Here is a 21008-nt window from a genome sequence, read left to right on the forward strand (position 1 = left end):
TTTCCAGAAAAGCAGTCAAACGTGGTTATTTTCAAGAAAATATGGCAAAATGATAAAGCAATTTAGTTTAAATGACATTTCACTTCAAAATTTGAAAATTAGTGGTTTAAATTAGCGTTGCTAACCCCACAATATCAATTACCTAGATGCAACATGATCAAATTAAAAATTTAACAAATCTAAACTTTATGCGCACTTTAGTCTTCAATGGTAGGCTACATCTAACGTGGACACACATTAGCTATCAACGTATTAAGCCTATCAGCGTACAGTTTGCGAATGCGATACAGGTAATACAATGATGAATGGTGATAGCTGGTTGACAGTATAGTATTCACTGCTTTAGGGAACCTGTAGGCTACTTTAAATCATAGCTTATTATGTCCTTTCAAGGTCTCGCGTTTATTTTCGTGATGAAAAATATTTGATACTTTTATTTGAAATGAGTTTGAATTGAATTTATAGATAACGCTGATAACAGCACAGCAGAACCTGCATGTGACCATTACTTTAATGACGAGAGGTAGTTTAGGAGTCTCTACTCTTTTGTTTTCGTAAGTTCGTGTTGTTGATAGATGAACAGAAGAACGCGTGACACTTAAAGACACGGACAATGGACATAAAATTCAGAAGTCAAACGAGACTGCGCTTGACAAACAAATCTTTCTGCTACGTAATCAAAATATAGTGCGACTGAATGTCAGAACATAATAATCGATATCTGATCAGAATGATTGAAACTCTAATGCTGAATTATGATGATACTGAAAATAATCTAACTGAATAGTGAATAAGTAAATAAAACGTGTTTGCCTGGAGTAGGCTATTTATAGCAGGCTATCTCCAAATCAGAAGAAGGCCATGCATCCGTAGCAAAAAGTGTGCAAATATGGAAGTTGCATCGGAGTTTAACACGTAGGTCAAAACAACTTGTTCAAAACATATTAACAGAGGTGCAACATCAATAACAACGCGTGCCGACGTTGAATCAATGTAAAAAGTGACAGTGACTGACTAGATACAGTGGCGCCGGCATGTTTTGGGCATCATCATTTTAATTTTTTTATATTATTACATATTGTTATTATTTTTTTAATATTTGGATCCCAACCTGAAGTCAACTCAAGTTGCAAGGGGGGGGGGGGGGGTAAAAGCTTTCTCTTTTGTTTTAAACTTGCTCTTCTTGCTGCTGTTATTATTACAATTTTGTGATTATATTCGCGTACTTCGCTTGCTGCTTGTCAAGTGACAATTGTTACCGGCTGTTCAGAAGATTGGTTCTTGAGTGGTGGAAGTGCATATAGCAGTGGGTCATTCAATGTTTCAAGGATATAATGTAGATTTAACTCAACGAAGTCTACTAAAGTAATACAGCAAGTAACCAGTGGTTTGATGACTATCTCTGGCTGGTGTACTCAGAAGCCAAGGATGCCACATTTTGCTTTCCCTGTCGAGTTTTCAGCAGCTTGGTATGTTATAGTCCTGTTAATATTAGTTAAAGTTTATTCTATTAAACTGCAATTATGCTCCACCGGTGTTAAATGATTTTTTATTCTTAATGTTTCTTTATCCTATCCAAGAAGATTTCATGCGCAATATAATGACGATAAAGTTTAAAACACAAAATGAGCGAACAATTATATTATAATTATACGTATTAAGATGCAAAAAATGCAGTATGAAGAAATAATGCAACTAAAGTCAACATGTTCCTACGTTTATTAGACGTTGAAATACGTTGCACTTGTAAAATTCTTTTTTCATTCTTTTATTTCTGAAGATATTGCTTTGCTTATTGTCTTTAATTGGAAGACTTGTGTCCCTGCGAGCACGATTGTGCATTTTTTACATCGATTCAACGCCCTACAAGGTTGAATCGATGTAAAATCAGCAGATTTAGTTGGCTGGGGTTTCAATTGATTATTTTTACTTTCAGTGAAGCTTGTTTTTACGTCTAATAAACGTAGAAACATATTGACTTTAACTGTATTGTTCCGTTATAAGTTACTGCATTTTTGGCATCTTAATAAGAAATATAAAAATTGTTCTCCAATATTGTGTTTTAAACTTATCATTTGATATTGTGCATTTTCCTGATGAAATCTTCGTGGATAGGAAGAAGAAATATTAAGAATAAAAAATCAGTTAACACCGGCTGAGTATTTATTGCAGTTAAACTACGCCCTGTGGCTGTCACAGCATATTTATTCCATTAACTTTTATTAGCCTCAATTCTCACAATGTCATAGGCTACGCAATACACATGAGACCGCCTCTACGTTTGATATATCTACTATGTTTTGACATCTGTATTTTCCAAGCATGGAAAAACGTTTTCACAGCGTTTCAGTACAGTAGGCCTATTTGATAATTTCTCTGTCAACTAACAGACTAGTCAAAATCATGAGGCATATTTAACTAACAGACTGTTGGGTAATCCGAAAGTGCATTTGTAAAAAATGTTATTTTAATCTGGAAAAAAGCTACTCAAAATTTCGCTAGCCATGGCTGTTGCAAGTCCCATACGGAATCAAACTGTGATTTATTTTGAATTTTATTTTTTTTAACAGATCAGACATGTCCAAAATGTTGGACTTTTGGTAAGGTATATTGCAGTAGACAATAGCAGTAGAAAACAAGAGAAATTAAATAATACAGTAGAATTCGCCTATAGTGACTTTGGCTATAGTGACACTTCGCCTATAGCGACACCTGTTGCAAAGTCCCGTTTGCAAACCATATGTTTTGCATAGAAATGACTTCGCCTATAGTGACTTCGTTTATAAGAGCATTTTACTTACAGTGACACCACATTTCTGTCACTGGGGCTCAAAAATTTCCTTCTAAAGACACTTTACGGTGTATTTCCAGTTTAAGTTGGAATCATACTTTGTCCTTATCAGCATTCGCCAGTTCCCAGCCAGCAAATCCATCTTTTTACATTGATTTAACGTATGCAAAGGTTGAACCATAAAGGATTGATTTGCTGACTGGGTTTGAATTAAACCAACATGGGATGCGCATGCGCAGACACTGCACAAGTGACGTTATCAACGACGTCATCATTCGTCTATAGTGACACTTTTTCCGCGGTCCCTTCAGGTGTCACTATAGGCGAGTTCTACTGTATATCACTGTCTTGCACCAGTGACGTAGCCAAGGGAGTGGGGTAGACACTTTAACGTAGGACAGTTTTCCTCACGAATCAGCTGATTCACAAATCGCGTTGCCAACATTTTTTCTGCAATTAAAGTTAATACAAAAAAGGGACATAAAAAAAGTAGGTATCCAGCGGCAAAAAAAAGAAAGAAATGTCTTCTGAGTATTAACATGTATCAAATGGCTGACATTTTAACCGATGAAAAATTTCCTTGTGGACCAGGTGAACGCAGTCATTGTGACTCATGCACATTATGATTGTAGGTGCTAAAATGCGTAACAATCGAAAGCAAATTTTGAAGTGTAAACCATCAGGCTGAGCTTTTACGGCATTATTGCAGTTAAAACAACGAGATATAACACATATGTGTTATATCTCGTTGGTTAAAATAACAAGGTGATAAACTGTTTTATTTTGATCAACAACGCACGAGTACAAAATAATTGACACAGCGAAAAGAACACAATAAACATAGCCAGGTCAGAGGCTTTAAAGAATTGGCCTGCCACGCCCCGCGAAAATCCTCGGAATTTACTAAATCTTCAAAAAAACAAAGTTGCAGCATTTGGTTGTGTGCAGGGTCGCAGCCAGCACAAAATTTTGGGAAAGGGGAAAATGAGTATTAGCTATTGCACCTGTAAGTGAACCGACGGCGTAGCCTATCGCCGAAGGTGACACCCTTTTAGTTTGTGGAGGGCTCTTCCACAAAGTTTTGAAAAAATATCCCAGAATTGGGCATTCTGAGAGTACTTTCGGTCGAAATCAATGGCAAAACTCTGTCAAGTGATGCTGCAACAGAGGGTAAAACGTTTATTTAAATTACATAAAACACATTTGTAAGAGTAAATATAGGCTAGTGGTTGGTGCAATGGTAGACTTCAGTTTGTGAATGAATACCTTTCGCACAAAATACAGCACAGTAGCCTACGTACGCTATTTAATGTTCACATTAGGTCTGAGGTGTAGGCTTCGGGTTCTCTTGGGACTGCTGTTATGTTTATTTGCATCATCACGAGACCTGACAGTTTATCAATATCTATAGGCCAATAGCTTAAAAGTCGGTTGGTCAGTCGTATGTATAAAAATATTTCGGGGGAGCAATTGCCCCTGCTGACTACGCCCTTGGTTGTGTAGCCTATCTGAAATTTCACTGGATCTAACTCTCTCAGTGCTTAAAAGTAATGTGAGCATACAAGCTAGGTGATTCCCTGATTTAATCAATCTTGAATAGCTCAGTCTAACCTTAAAAAGCAGAAGACTGGTGGTTGTCTACACTCCACAACGTGCAAACCCTAGATTGGGCAAACACATCAAAGCTATGAAAAACTACTGTTTGTTTTGCGAGTCTGAGCATATTTTCACAATCAGTAGATCTTGTCTTTCTTTATTGTGCTTAGCTGCTTACGAGGGACACGCATAATGGTTTTACGTGTTTATGCCAACATGCAGTGGTGGTCGACGGCCACACAACTAAATTTTCAACAACTGATTTGGTTGGTTAGAAGCAGTCGAAAAATTTTTAAAATCTTACCAGAAACATATTACCTAAGCTACTATTATTGCTATCTAATCCTAATGATTTTAACTCACGAGATTTGAGCAGAGTTAATAGCAGAACTGTATTGAAATGGCAGTAGATATATGGTAGATGGATATTTAATATGACGATTGATAATGGTAGATATTTACACAATCCACCTTCACTGACACATTGCATGCTGTGTTCACTGTTCATATAAGTATAAGTTTGGCTCCAGGTCCCCTGCGGTAACAAACACGTATATTAGCCCTAAAAAGGGGGGTTTCACGGTTGCCAGTCGCTCATTGTCGCCTGGGTTGAAAGAAAGAACAAGCAAGCCTGTTCTATACAGAGCATCTCCACTGCTATACACAGCTTAATTGAAAATTCCAAAAGGCTTACAGCGGAAAATGTTGACAATGCAAATGATAAGCACTTAAAAGGTTTGCTTCCTCATTTCATCTAAGGAAGACACTGCACACGCAGACTTCATCATATCTGCTTTCTCCCCATGACGATGCGCGTATGCATTAGGTTTTGTTCGCTTAGGCAATGGATCACGTGCAAACGCAACGCCAGGTTTGCGCTTCCGCACAACTTTAAGAAATTTCTTCACATCCTTTCGAATTGTTAATCCTGCAGGCTGCATCAGAATTGCAACGTGATGCAATATAATCTCTCATCGTGGACAATTGACCAAGTGCATTTGTCACGTCTGCGTCTTCTTCCACATTATACACCACATTGAACATTTCATTGACAACAGTCCGCATTTCCTTTATGGTGTTCAGTCTTGCGTTGCTTAAAATATTGCTTGGGCCGGGTACGTCTTGAAGAATCTGTTCCATGTGAGTGTCAGACGCAAAACAACTTGAGTCACACACTTCAGCAGAGTCTGGTGGGCGCTCAAGCCCAGGCCTAACTGCTAAGCTGTCAACTACGCACGGGTCGAGAACAATGAAAAGGGAATTTGCGTACCAAGTAGGAAAAGTCTCGCAAGACACATGGGCAACGTGTTGAATAACCGCAAACATGTGCTTGCACGGAAGAAGATGCTTCTGGAAATCATCGCAGAAACAATTGGGGATGGTACTTTCTCTACCAAACGTTACGCGATAGATTAAATCCGACGAAGCACTTCTTACAAGAAATGCATCTCCAACTTGAGAAATGAAGGTGTATGGAATTTCATCCGATGAAGCAATTCTTCTCAGTAAGTTACCGATCACCTCTTTTGGTCTATTGTACAAATACTCTGGAATGGAGGAGTTGTACTGACGATAGAATTCCGAAGAAAAGATTTTGTTGTTCGTACCTGCAAAGCAAGCAAACAGTGCTCAAAAGCAACATCTTATAGCTTATAGGTCGGACTACAAAAGTAGCCCCGCAAAAGTACGGTCAGCCTTAATAATGTCATTATGGTTATTGTTTAGGACGGTATGTGCAGTTGTGCACGTTCATTCGAAAATGACATGACAGTTTAGGCATTCTTGAAATTTAATATCTAGCATTCTAACCCTTCAAGACTTACAATAAATGGTAGTACCGTACTGTAATTGCAGTTGTACCACAATAACACAGCATGGTAATTCTCACTCACCGACGCTTGTTGTCAGGAAGGAATTCTTTACGAATTATCGCTACAAGAGCTGACAAAGATTTATCCCTCCGTGTTCGAATGTATGACTCCTTCAGTGTTCTGTTTTGGCGTTCCACTCCATTGTTTGTGTGGAAGGTTACGCTCCACTTGTTGGCTCGATAAAACCACACCCAACGCTGCAAATATTTTTAGCTCAGTACATTGCAATTGTATCCAGCAGTGAACGTTGCAAAATTAATGCTGTGAATGCTTGCATTGAGTTACTCATTCAACGAACCTGCCTTTCTGGAAGCCAAGCATTTTCAATGTATCTTTGAAGCTTGGGGTTATTCATCCAGCACTTGCTGGTTTTGAAATCATTTCGTGCATCTGTGAAGGACTGCTCAGAAGCGGCTTTAGCCAATTCGCGCAAATGACCCATTACAGCTGGTTTGTTGTCACCAACACCATTGTCGCTTCTTCTAGTCCATCTTTCCCAAGCTTACTCTCTATGGAAATCGCACAGAAGCACTAAACAATCTGCAAAAGAAATACGAGAAAAAATTTAACTGCTTTTCGATTTGGTGAAAAAGTCCGTTTCGTGACCCACCCTACTACTTATGCTCCTCTTGATTAAAGATAGTTTGGTGACCCATGCAATAAAGTATCGATGTACGCTATATCTTTAATTTCACTTTTTTTAACTAACTGACATGTGGTTGTGTGAGTCTCTACTTTTCATTTCTTGCTTTATTGTCAACTCTACCATGCTGACATCCCCAGTAGTGAGTGCATGCAATGACAAAAGGAACTCCTGATGTTTCGTCCCACTGCAGTCTGCTCTTTAAACTACCTAATAACATGAACAATGGACATATATGCAGAGATTATGATACAGCACACTTATCTCATATAAGCAATACATTTGTGCAACTTGAAGCCGAAGCCAAAAGCTTACTGCATCACATTACCAGCTTTGTTTTTCTTTCCCTTTATAAATTTTGTTGTTGTTTCTTTTTTAAATTCTTCAACACTTTTAGTCGCACATTCCCATGAAGAAAACCACTGCAAACAATGTATTGATAGTATATAGAACAGGAGTCTACAAACACTTTTGGTACAATCCTAAAAACTAGTTGTATATCCTCCTTGGATAGCAATGCAATAACAACAAAGTATAGCAAACACCTTTACAGGTACAATAGTTTTATTCGTTGCTAGTTTAAATTGTTTGCAACCCAAAGCTGAAAGTTGCGTGACCAAAGTTTAGGTTGCAACCCACTATTTGCAGACCTTTCATTTACAAGACTGAAAAGGCAATCCGGTGTTTGCTGCGTTGTAGGATACATGAGTGGCAATCACTTCATTGGATGATCACAATATCTGGAACAATACAAGTTGGACCTTTTCGACGATAACAAATTTACTCACCTTTACATCAAAATTTTGAGTGATGTCTTCACCATCTTCATTGTGTTGAAATGTTTCACCAACACTGTTCTCTTTTTGTCTTGCATCTTGTAACTATGAATACAATTTCAATTGTCTTTGAAACTTTTAGAGTTACACTTGTCATTGCAAAGGTTAACCATAAGTGTAAGTAACACATTTATAGTAGGCTAGAGAAAAAAGAATTGTTGAGCTGGTACGTATTGTAAGTACGCTTCTACTGTAAGACCTTGTCAACTGCAGGGAACTTGACTCTATACTCATCTTCTTAGTCATCTGAAAAGAAGTGGTGCCAGCACAACGTGCACGAAGAACAGGTTGTATCTTCAATTTCGCATCTTCTGAAAGAACCTCACTTGACACCTGCCAAATAAAGAGAAAGCTGCAGCACAACATTTCACCAAACTGTATGAAACTTGCATTCATTTTCATTCACGCAGAGCAATCCGTAGTGAAACCTCACCGTTATGTCTTGTATGGATGTTTTTTCAACAAAACAATAATTCACATTCCCGACAAATACAAACAATGGCACTTACTTGAAAGTCAGGAAACTTAACCACTTTTGATAGGTGAATTGTTGTATACTTGCTAATTTTTCCAGTGCATTCCTGAAATGCAGACAGGAATAAGAAAGTTAATACTGTACAATTTGGCCTACTTTAGATTGATGTTTCACAATAATGACAATATAGGGGAAGATGGGAACACTTTGAAGACATTTTCTAAATTTAACTGCTACATACAAGAATTAAAGAAAGTGTAAATAAACTTTTATTAAACTTATATTGTATTCCAAAGTTATTGCATAAAAAAGGTAGAAAATAGAAGCGCCGCCTTTGCACAATTTTGGTTTGGTTGGCTGGTTTTTGATTGCTTATCCTCAGACTGACAAAGCCTTTGATAGGTTATTTCTAGTAGTTTTTCATTCTTGCAGAGGCTTCTAACGCAGGGGCAGTTACCGACATAGGCAGAGTGAACTTTTTGGATTGTTGTTGCTGGAAAATTAGTCGTGCAGCTGAATGGATAGCAGTCCTGAAATGTGTTGCTCAAGAGAACCGAACCAGCGCTGCTTGATCTTGAGTTGGGCGTGTTACCACTAAGCTAACAGGGCGGACGCTATTCAAACAAACAAACATTCTGTTTAAAGCAACGCCATCTAAAGTGTCCCCACTTTTCTGTACTACCAAAACTTCTTGGTGCAAAGAAGTAGAAGGCTTAGCAATCTCAAAACTAGTTCAGACAGTGTAAAAACAGTATGATGACAATATCAAAATGTTTCCCATGTTAATACAAGGCTGTATAAAGTAAAACATGTTCTTTCTTAATAAAGCATGAACAGTGAAGATTTTATATATAATTAGGTGCTCATGTGTACTTAAATTCAAAAGAAAACAACAGACTTAGGCTACTTACAGACCCAACTTTCGCTGATGAGACAAAGTCAGCTCTTTGGATAATGACATATGGTGTTTTGGTGGAATCCCAGAAAATGTTTCGACGTTTTGCCAAAGCTAATACAAATAAATCATTTTCATGCAAGTCAGTTTAGTGTTAGCCTATACAGTTAAAAATCAACTTCCATTTGCTAGGCCATCTTCAGTGGGTGCAACCTAGTTCGTACCCTGAAAAGATCGAGAAAAAAAATTAAAAAAAGCCGAGGTCGCTGATCGCAGTTTAATAGCACAAAGCACGAAGTCGCTGATCGTAGTTTCCGCAAACAACCTCGAGAGTTAGGGTTAACGGAAACTGCGGAAAAATATTTGCAGAAACTGGGATCAGCGAGGGTTAGAGAGCATAGATTACTCGATGGTTAGAGTTAGGGTAAGCAGAAACTGCGGGAAAATGTTTGCGGAAACTGCGATCAGCGAGGGTTAGAGCATAGATTACTCGATGGTTAGAGTTAGGGTAAAGGTTAGCGGAAACTGCGGAAAAATGTTTGCGGAAACTGCGATCAGCGAGGGTTAGGGTTAGAACATAGATTACTGAGTAATCATTACTCTATGGTTAGAGTTAGGGTAAAGGTTAGCGGAAACTGCGGAAAAATGTTTACAGAAACTGCGATCAGCGAGGGTTAGAGCATAGATTACTCTATGGTAAGGGTTAGCGGAAACTACGGAAAAATGTTTGCGAAAACTGCGATCAGCGAGGGTTAGAGCATAGATTAGTCTATGGTTAGGGTTAGCGGAAACATGTTCGCGGAAACTGCGATGAGCGAAGGTTAGCATTAGGGTAGAAGGGTTACAGTTAGCGGAAACTGCGATCAGCGACTTCGGCTTTGTGCTATCTTTCTCTCGATTTTTTCAGGGGGAAAAATTTAAAAGGTTTGTGGAAACTGCAATCAGCGACTTCCGCTTTTTTAAATTTTTTCTCTCGATCTTTTCAGGGTACAAACTAGGTTGCATCCATCTTCAGTTAAGTTGACAGCAAACAACACACAATCAACCAAGACAATGTATCTCCTCTTGACTTTTCCCATTGTTCACTGAAAGAGTGAGTCAGTAATCACGTAAGCAATTCCAGTAATAGAGTTAGCACACACTCAAGGGCAGGAACATCTGCTGAAAAAGGCCGGAGTCTAGGTACCGGTATCATAGAAAGTTGTTCTTACAAAACTGAAGTAGAGCAAAAAGCCTACTTACGAAGTTCATTAAAATGTTTGTGCATAAATTTCCCTCCACTTTTCCGTCCAAACTCTTTGATAGCTTCAAGAGTATCCGCTTTACTTGTAAACCACTGCACAAAATAACATTGCAATGCAGACGTTGCAAAATGCAACAATTAAAATGATGTACGGTAACAACCGAATTTTGCAGAATCACAAACGGACCCTGGGAGGCAAAGCCCAATGCCCCCATGCGTTCGCCACTGGCTACACTTGATCAAAGGAAATAGTGAGTCATTTGTACAACAGCTTAATTGAAGCAAAATACGAGATTAAAAGTCAAACACTGTAATTTACAATGAAATATCTTTTTAACTCTTATAACAATAGAGCGTACAACAGAATGGTGTGGTATGCTTCCACGCAAAGCAATTAAACAAAAACAACAGATCTACTGCGCGATGACAAACTACCGTATGCCACCGTGCCACTAGGTCCGAGTAAATGAAAGAAAAGTAAGCAAACCTCTAGTCAAAGCACTAGACAAAAGACCTACAAAGGCTACCCCAGGACACAAGTAAATCTACAAATTAAGTTAACTTACAACAGCAAGCCCACTTACTTGTTCAAGCAAATTAAGTTAACAATAGCAAGCCCACTTACTTTTTCAAGAATTCTTGCTTGAGTCATTGTGCTTGCCAATTGCCATGTCTTAGATTCACAGAATACACAGATAGATACAGTTGACTAGTTGTCTGACGTTTTTAGCGGGAAGTCAATACCAACGCATTTTCGGCGCCAACAATCATAATGGCGTGAGTCACATGACTGAAATCAGCTGATTCGTGAGGAAAACTGTCCTACGTTAAAGTGTGGTAAGCACTTTAATAGCAAAGTTTCAGTAATTGTCAAGAAAACCTGGAGCCAATCAGAAGCTACGTTGTCTGTGACGTAAGAACGTAAAAAACGACAAAATTTCAGTACCCTGTCGAGAGGTATGCAAATACAGACATATTCATATTGTCTACTATCAACGGTGAAACTGTGCATGATATTATTGTGGTTGCAGACTGTTTTTAACTAATGTAGGATGTTAGTTACAGTTAGTTTGATCTACAAATTTCTGAGGCTTAGGTTAGCATGACTACAAGGAGTTAAAAGAAGATGTGAGTTTTCAAATTACTAAGGATTTGATTAGTTTATAGTTTGAAGTAGTGGTCTTTAAAGTTCATAAGTTTCAATGTACCAAGTATATAGGCTACAGCAGCTTAATAATTGAAGGGTTTAATTACTAAATATTTGTGGAAGCTTTAAGCTGAAGTAGGCTTGAAATTAGTACCGTAATTGGCAGATGCTACTTAGCCAGCATCATTTCCAAAAACATTGATTGATCGACTAATTCAGTTGACAGTTATTTAAAAAAAAGTCTATAAAGTTGTTTTATTTAGTGATACAACAAAACGGTGATAGGTTTCAATCTGTGATACTCAAAATAGCCACTCCCAAAAATAATTTATAAACAAAGAGCATAATTATTAGCAAGACAAATTTGAGTACCGGTAAGTATGTAGGTTCAGTAATTTAAAGCAACAATGTCACAAAGGTTAAGTCCTGAGATTTAACTTAAAACTAGTTAGGCTGAAGGAAGATACAGCAGAATCAGATACCGTAACTTGTTCCATATTTGGAGAACCTGGTTTGTGACATATAATCTTTTGGTTATGTTATTGACTGGAAATTTGAATCAAACCCCACTGGGAAATGTTTTCCTAGCAGCCTCCACCCTCTACACAGTTATAAACAGTATTTAGGCCACAGCCACACAACAACAACAACCAAAAAAAGTTGGTACGTTTGATATCCATTGAGTGGTCACTTCAAAAATCTCCATTGGGGAATGTTTGAACTTTACAATTTTTTTTTTTTTAATTTATATAATTTAAAATGTAATTTATTTATTGCTTTGGACAACAAAAGGGAATAGCCTATGCACTTGTATGTAAAAATTTACCATTGTATGAGTTCCTTTTTGTGTATTTGTAGAATCAAATATAGACATCACTACCTTGGCAACTGACAGACATCCTCAGATAACCAAAATCATGAAAGAGGAATATCCGCAGATATCACAGATATCGCAGTATGATATTTGGCACATGGCTAAGAGTATGTCTAAACATCTCAGCAAGGCAACCAAAAGAGCAGAATGTCATGATCTCAGTCCCAGTCTGCACATGGCAGTTATAAGGATGTTGTTTGTCTCGTTCCTATTAACAGACTGGATACAGGAATTTTACACAGGTGGGTTAAATAGGTTATGCTGTCTTTACACTTTATAATTAGGCTGTGGCTATATTTACACTATATAGTGTATCTGCACATTACACTATATAGTGTATCTATAAAGTGCTCTGCTTGTGCAAGATATAAATGTACAACATAGCTTCTGATTGGCTCCAGGTTTTCTCGACAGTGTACTGAGATTTTGTTGTTAAAGTGCTTACCGTGTCTTGGCATTTGAGACAGCGCCTCAAGTGGTGGTAGAGTACTTTTGCATGTGTGAGATTATAAATGTACATAAAATCCAAGACTGTGTACCAGAGGAATATGCCCAGTTGTTTGAGTTAGCTGATCGTGGAGGTTTGTCTGCTCCTACAGATGCTCGACTGCACTACATTATTTTCTATATGTTTGTGTAGAGATCCCACCCCAATCAAGGAACTTCAAACATCCTCCGAAACCAGGCAACAATGAGCGACGTGGCAGTCGTGACACCCCCCTTTCAAGGGTTAATATGCTTGCCCATGGCAGCAGGGGACCTGGAGCCACCGGAAACACATAGGCCTAACAATGTTGGCGTTGCAGCAGTATTCATTATGTTTGTTTAATTTTCCAAAAAAATGAATATATACGGTCTTATAGTATTGGCGATTCCATGTAGCCTTATGATTTTAAATGTTATAGTGAAATGTTTATAATACTAAAGTTACATTTTATCAGTGTTTGCATATTTTTCCTCACCATATACTCAATTGGAAGTGGCTATTTTTCCACACTTAATGCCGTGGTTACAATCAGGTGTTTCAAGAGTTAGGATTAAAGTAAGGAAGGGTTAAGGTAAGAGTTAGGAATAAGATTAGCGTTTTCATTTTTGCCCAGGACTAAAAAAATTTACAAAATTCATGTTTTTGTTTTCAACAGCTTTAAACTTTTCTCAAATTAGACCAGAATTCCTTATCTGGCAACATTATTGAGGTAATTATTACACTATATATAGTGTAAATATAGCCACAGCGTACTCAATGTTGTGCTGAGTACACTTAAAAGTTGTTACATGAAACACAGAGACGTTTAGATGTTATGTTTTGTTGATTTTCGTTTGAGTGGTATCCTTCATAAGGCCCATGCCGTTTTTGAGTCAGAAGTCCCCTTCTTTGTAGTCTTGGGATACCGCGCCTACAGTTCGAATGTTTAGCACTACCGCCAAAACTTTAGATATGGTGAAGTACTCTGCAGTGAAGGGATCTAATGTCGAGAGTGAACATTAGACTAACTACTCCGGCATACTGCGCTTTATTTAAGTTACGGTGTTAATAGAAAGCCTATTTTATTCTTCAAAGTAATGTGCTATGAAATCGGCTTGAAAAGCATACGATGAAAGTATACTATGATGTTTATTGTACAAATCAAAAACGCATAACAAAATACAACAGGAATCCTACTTCAATGTTTGCTTTTAGAATTGTTTATACTTTTCACAGTGCTACAGTGCACTCTTCGGCTTATGCGATTGTTTAGCTGTTTTGTTTCTAACATGTAAGAAGTCTTGTAGTGGCAAAAAATATAACCTCCTCATTCGCATCTCCAGCACTTTTTTTATAAGTTCATTTTTTTTTTCTGACCATTACAGCGAAAACAATACATGTCAACATAGCAAGGGTCTAGAAAAGTTCTTCAAAAGCGCCTTCGTAGAGAGTTTCCAGTTAATGGATTGCTGTATACCCTGCACAGTCCAAGTCCGGCAATAAGCTTTCTTTACAATAGTCACGATATGCATCAGGCAGATTAAGGTTGTTGATTTCATTGCGCAATATGTCGGTGTAATACAGTACTGTAATACCCCACTTTTTGAAGAGAATTCCCCTGTCATAGGCGAATTTCACCTTCCAAATCTTCATTCAACTGTAAAATACAAATGAATTCAGTAATGCACAATTTTCACTAAGTGCCAGCATACCAGTAATGTACGTAATGCATATGTGTAAAATAAGTCACGTTCAATTGCTATATAGGCTATATATGATATAGTATGCAAAAAATGGCAGCCAAGGAAGAACGTTCATTACCGGTACCTCAAAATGTAAATATAGCTACGGAGTTATTGAATTAATGCACTTCTAAAGTAGCACCATCATAAAGGTGTATATATGATTGCATATTATGCTTTTGAAAGCTAACTGTTTCAACACGAAGGCTAACCCTGAAGCAGTTAAATATTTCATTGGCTAGATTTCCAAATTTCATACCATATTGATAATAATTATTATTACTATTTATTTGCATCAGACCAATAAGTCCATATTAAAAAACAAAAAATACAAGAATAATCATAATAACCCGGCTAACTGATAATGCTGTTGTGGAGAATTGTTAATGAGTAAGCTGCAAATGGCACATTTGAATTTAGTTCAACATACCTTATGAAAACATATTGCAAGTTCTTGTTCACTCCTATCTTGAAGAGACTCCAAACATTGTGACAACATTTTAATGATTTTTTAAAACAATATAATAAAAAACCTTTCTGTACCCTATTGCTGCATTCTAAAATATATATATATACTGTATTTATGAACATGCTTTGTTTGTATTATGCATATAAATTGTTTTCTATATCGTGAGTGGCCCATGAGTAACATGCTAAATGTGACATATCTGAAATATAGAAGTGCTGTATTTTCTTGTACAAATCAATGTTTATTGTACAAATCAAAAACGCATAACAAAATACAACAGGAATCCTACTTCAATGTTTGCTTTTAGAATTGTTTATGCTTTTCACAGTGCTACAGTGCACTCTTCGGCTTATCACAATACAAGCTCGTGGCTCCAGGTCCCCTGCTGCCATGGGCAAGCATATTAACCCTTGAAAGGGGGGTGTCACGACTGCCACGTCGCTCATTGTTGCCTGGTTTCGGAGGATGTTTGAAGTTCCTTGATTGGGGTAGGATCTCTACACAAACATATAGAAAATAATGTAGTGCAGTCGAGCATCTGTAGGAGCAGACAAACCTCCACGATCAGCTAACTCAAACAACTGGGCATATTCCTCTGGTACACAATCTTGGATTTTATGTACATTTATAATCTCACACATGCAAAAGTACTCTACCACCACTTGAGGCGCTGTCTCAAATGCCAAGACACGGTAAGCACTTTAACAACAAAATCTCAGTACACTGTCGAAAAAACCTGGAGCCAATCAGAAGCTATGTTGTACATTTATATCTTGCACAAGCAGAGCACTTTATAGATACACTATATAGTGTAATGTGCAGATACACTATATAGTGTAAATATAGCCACAGTCTAATTATAAAGTGTAAAGACAGCATAACCTATTTAACCCACCTGTGTAAAATTCCTGTATCCAGTTTGATTCAAATTTCCAGTCAATAACATAACCAAAAGATTATATGTCACAAACCAGGTTCTCCAAATATGGAACAAGTTACGGTATCTGATTCTGCTGTATCTTCCTTCAGCCTAACTAGTTTTAAGTTAAATCTCAGGACTTAACCTTTGTGACATTGTTGCTTTAAATTACTGAACCTACATACTTACCGGTACTCAAATTTGTCTTGCTAATAATTATGCTCTTTGTTTATAAATTATTTTTGGGAGTGGCTATTTTGAGTATCACAGATTGAAACCTATCACCGTTTTGTTGTATCACTAAATAAAACAACTTTATAGACTTTTTTTTAAATAACTGTCAACTGAATTAGTCGATCAATCAATGTTTTTGGAAATGATGCTGGCTAAGTAGCATCTGCCAATTACGGTACTAATTTCAAGCCTACTTCAGCTTAAAGCTTCCACAAATATTTAGTAATTAAACCCTTCAATTATTAAGCTGCTGTAGCCCATATACTTGGTACATTGAAACTTATGAACTTTAAAGACCACTACTTCAAACTATAAACTAATCAAATCCTTAGTAATTTGAAAACTCACATCTTCTTTTAACTCCTTGTAGTCATGCTAACCTAAGCCTCAGAAATTTGTAGATCAAACTAACTGTAACTAACATCCTACATTAGTTAAAAACAGTCTGCAACCACAATAATATCATGCGCAGTTTCACCGTTGATAGTAGACAATATGTCTGTATTTGCATACCTCTCGACAGGGTACTGAAATTTTGTCGTTTTTTACGTTCTTACGTCACAGACAACGTAGCTTCTGATTGGCTCCAGGTTTTCTTGACAATTACTGAAACTTTGCTATTAAAGTGCTTACCTTAAAGTGTCTACCAGGGAGTGGGGGTTTGAGGGTTTCAACCTTTCAAATTGAATTTACGGATGTTAATACCGTACATTGTTTGCAAGAAAAGCTTTAGCCTATGATCATGATGTAATTACACGTCAAACTGTGCAAGGATGCAAACTATCTATGTAACTGCTGAGATCGCTTGTTCGATCTAGAATATTCTAGATTAACGTCTTTAAACAGCTATTCGTTATACAAAACTTGAATATATCAGAAATAAAGTAACTTCATTGTATCAAAGTTTTTTGTTTGACACTCATCAAGATGTATGACGTCTATGACGTTACATTTTCTAAACTTTGGGTTGACTTTATGCATAAAAGTCAGTGACTTACCGGAATAAGATCGCTTTTTGGAACAACCAAGAAGAAAATTGATAAATAATAAAACTGTAGGCTACTAATCTCGCAAAAAAAAAGCAATCAACCTATGTCTCTAAAACAAAGTTTGCCTAATTTTAAACGAAACTGCATTAGAAGAGCGAGTTTTGCCAATAACAAACATTCAAATATTTCAGCCTGGAATTAGCAACAAGAAAACATAGAGACTTAGCTTTATTTCTGAAAAATGCCGAAGAAAACATGATCTTATCCTTTTGCTATGCCACTGGACAGCACCATTTTACAGGAATATTCATGCCCACAATTTTCTTGAAAATGCTGCCCCGATAGCTCAGTTGGTTAGTGCGTGACTTTGTGAATGAATAAACCAAGGCCAAGCGGCGCTGGTTCGACTCTCGGGGTCTTGCGCTTGAGCAAGGCGTTCTAAAAACTGCGGCACCTAACAGAAGGAATAATTCCCTGGCAACAAAACTTTAACAATCGGAAACTTCACACTGTCAAGCTCGGTAACCGGCCCTGCGTCAACAGCTTCTACAAGTATGCGAAACTACAGGAATAACCTATCAAGGCTTTGTCAGTCTGAATCTGAGGATAAAGATTCCAAACCAAACCAAAATGTGCAGAAAACAATATAAAATTAACACCGGTCTCTACACCATCAATAATTTGTTGTAAACTACACAAAAAAAAAACAATCCAGCGAAGTATGATTAGAAACAAACCTTAGACAAAATATTATATTTTTCAAGTTTCGAAAATTTATTCAAATTGGCTTTCATATAATTCCATTTTCGAAAAGGGTTGAGTTACTTCAATACTTCTAGTTCTAGCCAACTACAAAAAAAGAATTGGGAGCCCTGAAAGAATGGCATGAAATGAAACTTCTGTCTTCTAGTTTTCACGAAGAATTGACCATGATAAAATGCTGAAATTTTGAGATTGCAGTGTTTAATTGAACAAGAAGTTTTGTTTTTAGACTATTAAATTCATACACTGCATACGGAATTAGTCACCTGCACATAACAGTGTATCAGGTAAGTGAAGCAACCTAGTTTGATCATCTGTTCTTTCTTTTCTTGATTGTAGTTGTCAGTTGTGTGTGTTGCCTTGGTGTAAAGCCTGCAAGTGACAATTCATAGGACTTCAGTTTAATACTGTACAGCTACAGCACTTTTTTGTCAAACTTTGATGGCTTGAGTACACAGCAGCTCATTGGGAGAAATTTCTTTTATTTGTCTTACAAATTCAAAAAAAAAATTGAACATAAAACCATGAAAAAGAAAAAGAGCCTTTGATCTTTTGTAATTTAAAGAGCCTTATTATATATATATAAACTATAGCCTCCTGAACAGCCTTGCTGTATTCTGGTTTTGATGTTGATTGATTTGTGTTGCCACTCTATTCCATGATTGTGTTATGTTGTAGCTTCTGATTGTCTATTACATCACATTTTAAATTGTAGCCTACTTTGTGTTATCACAAGCTCTCCACCTGGATATATATGTATTTTCAGTTATAACTGCAGACAGTGCACATCGTTTCGACTTTCAACCTTCCGTTTTTGTTTTTTTTCGACCTTCCGGTCTCCTCAGTGCAGTAGGTACACTGGTATGGCCATGGAGATATATATTGTATCTCCATATGACATTTTCTTATTTGTGGTACCGTACATAAGCACCAAAAATAGTACTTCTGCCAACCTTGCCAAACTTGCTCAAACTTTGCGCAATGCGTAGCAAATTGCCTCCAATACCGTTTCGACTTTCGCTCTCCTCAGTGCAGTAGGTACAGTGGTACACTGGTATGGCCCAGGGTTGCCAGGTCCACTTATGGATAAAATGCCAAACAACTTGTAAAAAATTCCAAATGACCTAAAAAATGCCAAATAGGCAAAACGCTGCAAAATCGAAGGCTTCTTTATTAATATATAAGTAATGGATTCGGTAAAAAATGGATAAAACTGCAACAAAGCTCAGCCTACACTTGCTGCTATTGCACAACCTAGCTATCTTCATTCTTGAGAGTACCGTATTCTTCAGAAAAAGAATTTTAAAAAAATGCCAAACAAGATTTTTTCATGCCAAACAACATAAAAAAATGCCAACCTGGCATCCCTGGCAGGGTTCAACCTTAACTTTTTTTCGCACTGGCCAACCGGACCAGTGGCTCACCATTTGCACTGGTCTGTCTCATTTACTGATAAAACAAGATTGTCGTGGGAAGCACGAGGCCAACCCAGGGAAAACCACCTTAAAACGACAATAATGAATGGTGGCAATAACATGGAAATATACAATGGCAATAACAGTAACAACAGTTTATCTAGGCAAGAGATTCAATCTACGTTGAGTCTTCAATCTACTTGGGGCTCTTCTTCAATTTCTGAATCCGATGATGGGTCATAATCGGAATCTGATGACGGGACGATCACGGGGTCATAATCTGAATCCGATGTGTGTTTGTCTGGCCTTGTATTAAGTTAATTTGATGCCTCATCACTCACATGCTCTCTAGCACAATCTTAACACTTTTATGCATCAAATCTTTTGAGAGTACTGTACTAGGCTACCAAACCTCATGTGTTGTTGCGATTACCCTTTTTCTTACGATTTAACACCGTCACGTGATGTTGCAATTGCTTTTTTCTTACGATTTAACATGTGATGTAGCGATTGCTATTTTCTTACGGTTGAACACGCACGGATCACGTGTTTTGTTGTTTGAAGAGAAGCACAAATGAGAACCACGCACTCTAAACGATCAAACGACATAATAGGGTGATATTTTCGCACTGTACAGTCGGACCAGTGCGAAACGATTTGTACTGGTCCGCGGGGAACTCGCACTAGACATTGGCCAAAGGACCAGTGCTAAGATCGAACCCTGCCTGGTATGGCCATGGAAATATATACCTCCATGCATAGGTGTCGATTTTTTCTTAGAAGAGAGGAATTCTGGGTGGGCACCTTTTGGAAGCTGGTTTTAAGAATGCGCGAATAGATGTTTGACTTTGCTTCATGTTTAACTTTTCAATAATGAAATGACAACATCTCGCGGTCTGGGGTTTTTTTTTCGGTCATTTATCGGTCATTGACCGATTTTTTAGCAAAATGTCCGAAAAAAATATAGTCAATTCGGTCAAAATGTCCGAAAAATATATAGTCAATTCAGGTGTTGTAAGGTTGAGTTTCGCTGATGAACGTTGAAGAAAGTTTTCTCAGATAAAACACGACAACGTTTCTCAGCGAAACCTAATGTTGTAGCTCATAGGCGCCTAACTATTTTTTTGGCCGTGGGGGCGAAAGCGTGTTTCATCAGCAGCAACGTAAATTCAGCAAAATGTCACGCAGATGGATGACGTAATTGCAGTATGTCGTCACACTAGGATTGCTTTTATTGCCACACTCGGAGTTATCGCTACGTTCGACCTACCGTTAATTATTATAAACTCGACCACTTCGGTTAAGCAAACACATGCCATGCGTCTGCGTAAAGTAGCGGTTGATGGACTGCGACTCTTTAAGCTAAGCACAACATAAAGTTTAGCAACGAATTAGATTTATTACCATGAAACAAGAGACGAAAAGGTTTACTAAAAAGTAAAAGGTATACTGTAAATGGAATGACAATGTCTTGAAAATGGAATGCAAATACTAACTTGATTATATGCTTGAAAATGTACCTGTTGAAAGTAAAATCATTCACGTTTACATCAATTCAACAGCACGTCACCTTGAATAAATTTAGAAGTTGCTGACATCCGTAAACAGCTCTTTAAAAATAGTTACGGAGAGACGTTTGAT

General features: G+C 37.4%; 3 protein-coding genes across 5 annotated transcripts in view; 1 reads left to right on the top strand and 2 right to left on the bottom strand.

The window, feature by feature from the left end:
* Positions 1-5832: 5832 nt before the first annotated feature.
* LOC145778427 (uncharacterized) lies at positions 5833-7989 on the bottom strand. The gene is made up of 6 exons (XM_082589909.1): positions 7937-7989; positions 7690-7782; positions 7230-7323; positions 6557-6798; positions 6280-6455; positions 5833-5994 (listed from the first exon to the last, which is right to left on the bottom strand). The coding sequence occupies exons 4-6, from the start codon at positions 6698-6700 to the stop codon at positions 5919-5921; spliced, it is 396 nt and encodes a 131-aa protein (XP_082446035.1). The 5' UTR covers positions 6701-6798; positions 7230-7323; positions 7690-7782; positions 7937-7989; the 3' UTR covers positions 5833-5918.
* LOC145764957 (uncharacterized) lies at positions 6790-11047 on the bottom strand. Its single transcript, XM_082576677.1, has 7 exons — positions 10976-11047; positions 10350-10443; positions 9124-9221; positions 8247-8318; positions 7921-8070; positions 7690-7782; positions 6790-6798 (listed from the first exon to the last, which is right to left on the bottom strand). Exons 1-7 carry the CDS (start codon positions 11000-11002, stop codon positions 6790-6792), a joined length of 543 nt encoding a protein of 180 aa, XP_082432803.1. The 5' UTR covers positions 11003-11047.
* A 7021-nt stretch (positions 11048-18068) lies between these two features.
* LOC145775314 (importin-7-like) overlaps positions 18069-21008 on the top strand; it is a 32546-nt gene continuing 29606 nt past the window's right edge. For all 3 annotated transcript variants that reach the window (XR_014290144.1, XM_082586589.1, XM_082586600.1), the window contains exon 1: positions 18069-18239. The gene's annotated coding sequence lies outside the window, so the exon portion shown is untranslated. The remainder of the gene's footprint in view (positions 18240-21008) is intronic.

This window comes from Aplidium turbinatum, chromosome 1, assembly GCF_918807975.1.
Source record: "Aplidium turbinatum chromosome 1, kaAplTurb1.1, whole genome shotgun sequence".
NCBI lineage: Eukaryota > Metazoa > Chordata > Ascidiacea > Aplousobranchia > Polyclinidae > Aplidium > Aplidium turbinatum.

What these genes read in the sequence shown, in the direction of transcription:
- LOC145778427 (XM_082589909.1), bottom strand. Translation starts at nt 6,700, where the DNA reads ATGGGTCATTTGCGCGAATTGGCTAAAGCCGCTTCTGAGCAGTCCTTC. An exon ending in CTTGGCTTCCAGAAAGGCAG is followed by an intron (nt 6,456 to 6,556) that starts GTTCGTTGAATG and finishes AAATATTTGCAG; the next exon opens with CGTTGGGTGTGGTTTTATCG. An exon ending in CTTCCTGACAACAAGCGTCG is followed by an intron (nt 5,995 to 6,279) that starts GTGAGTGAGAAT and finishes CTTGCTTTGCAG; the next exon opens with GTACGAACAACAAAATCTTT.
- LOC145764957 (XM_082576677.1), bottom strand. Translation starts at nt 11,002, where the DNA reads ATGACTCAAGCAAGAATTCTTGAAAAA. An exon ending in TTAAGTTTCCTGACTTTCAA is followed by an intron (nt 8,071 to 8,246) that starts GTAAGTGCCATT and finishes TTTATTTGGCAG; the next exon opens with GTGTCAAGTGAGGTTCTTTC. An exon ending in CAAGGTCTTACAGTAGAAGC is followed by an intron (nt 7,783 to 7,920) that starts GTACTTACAATA and finishes TTGTATTCATAG; the next exon opens with TTACAAGATGCAAGACAAAA.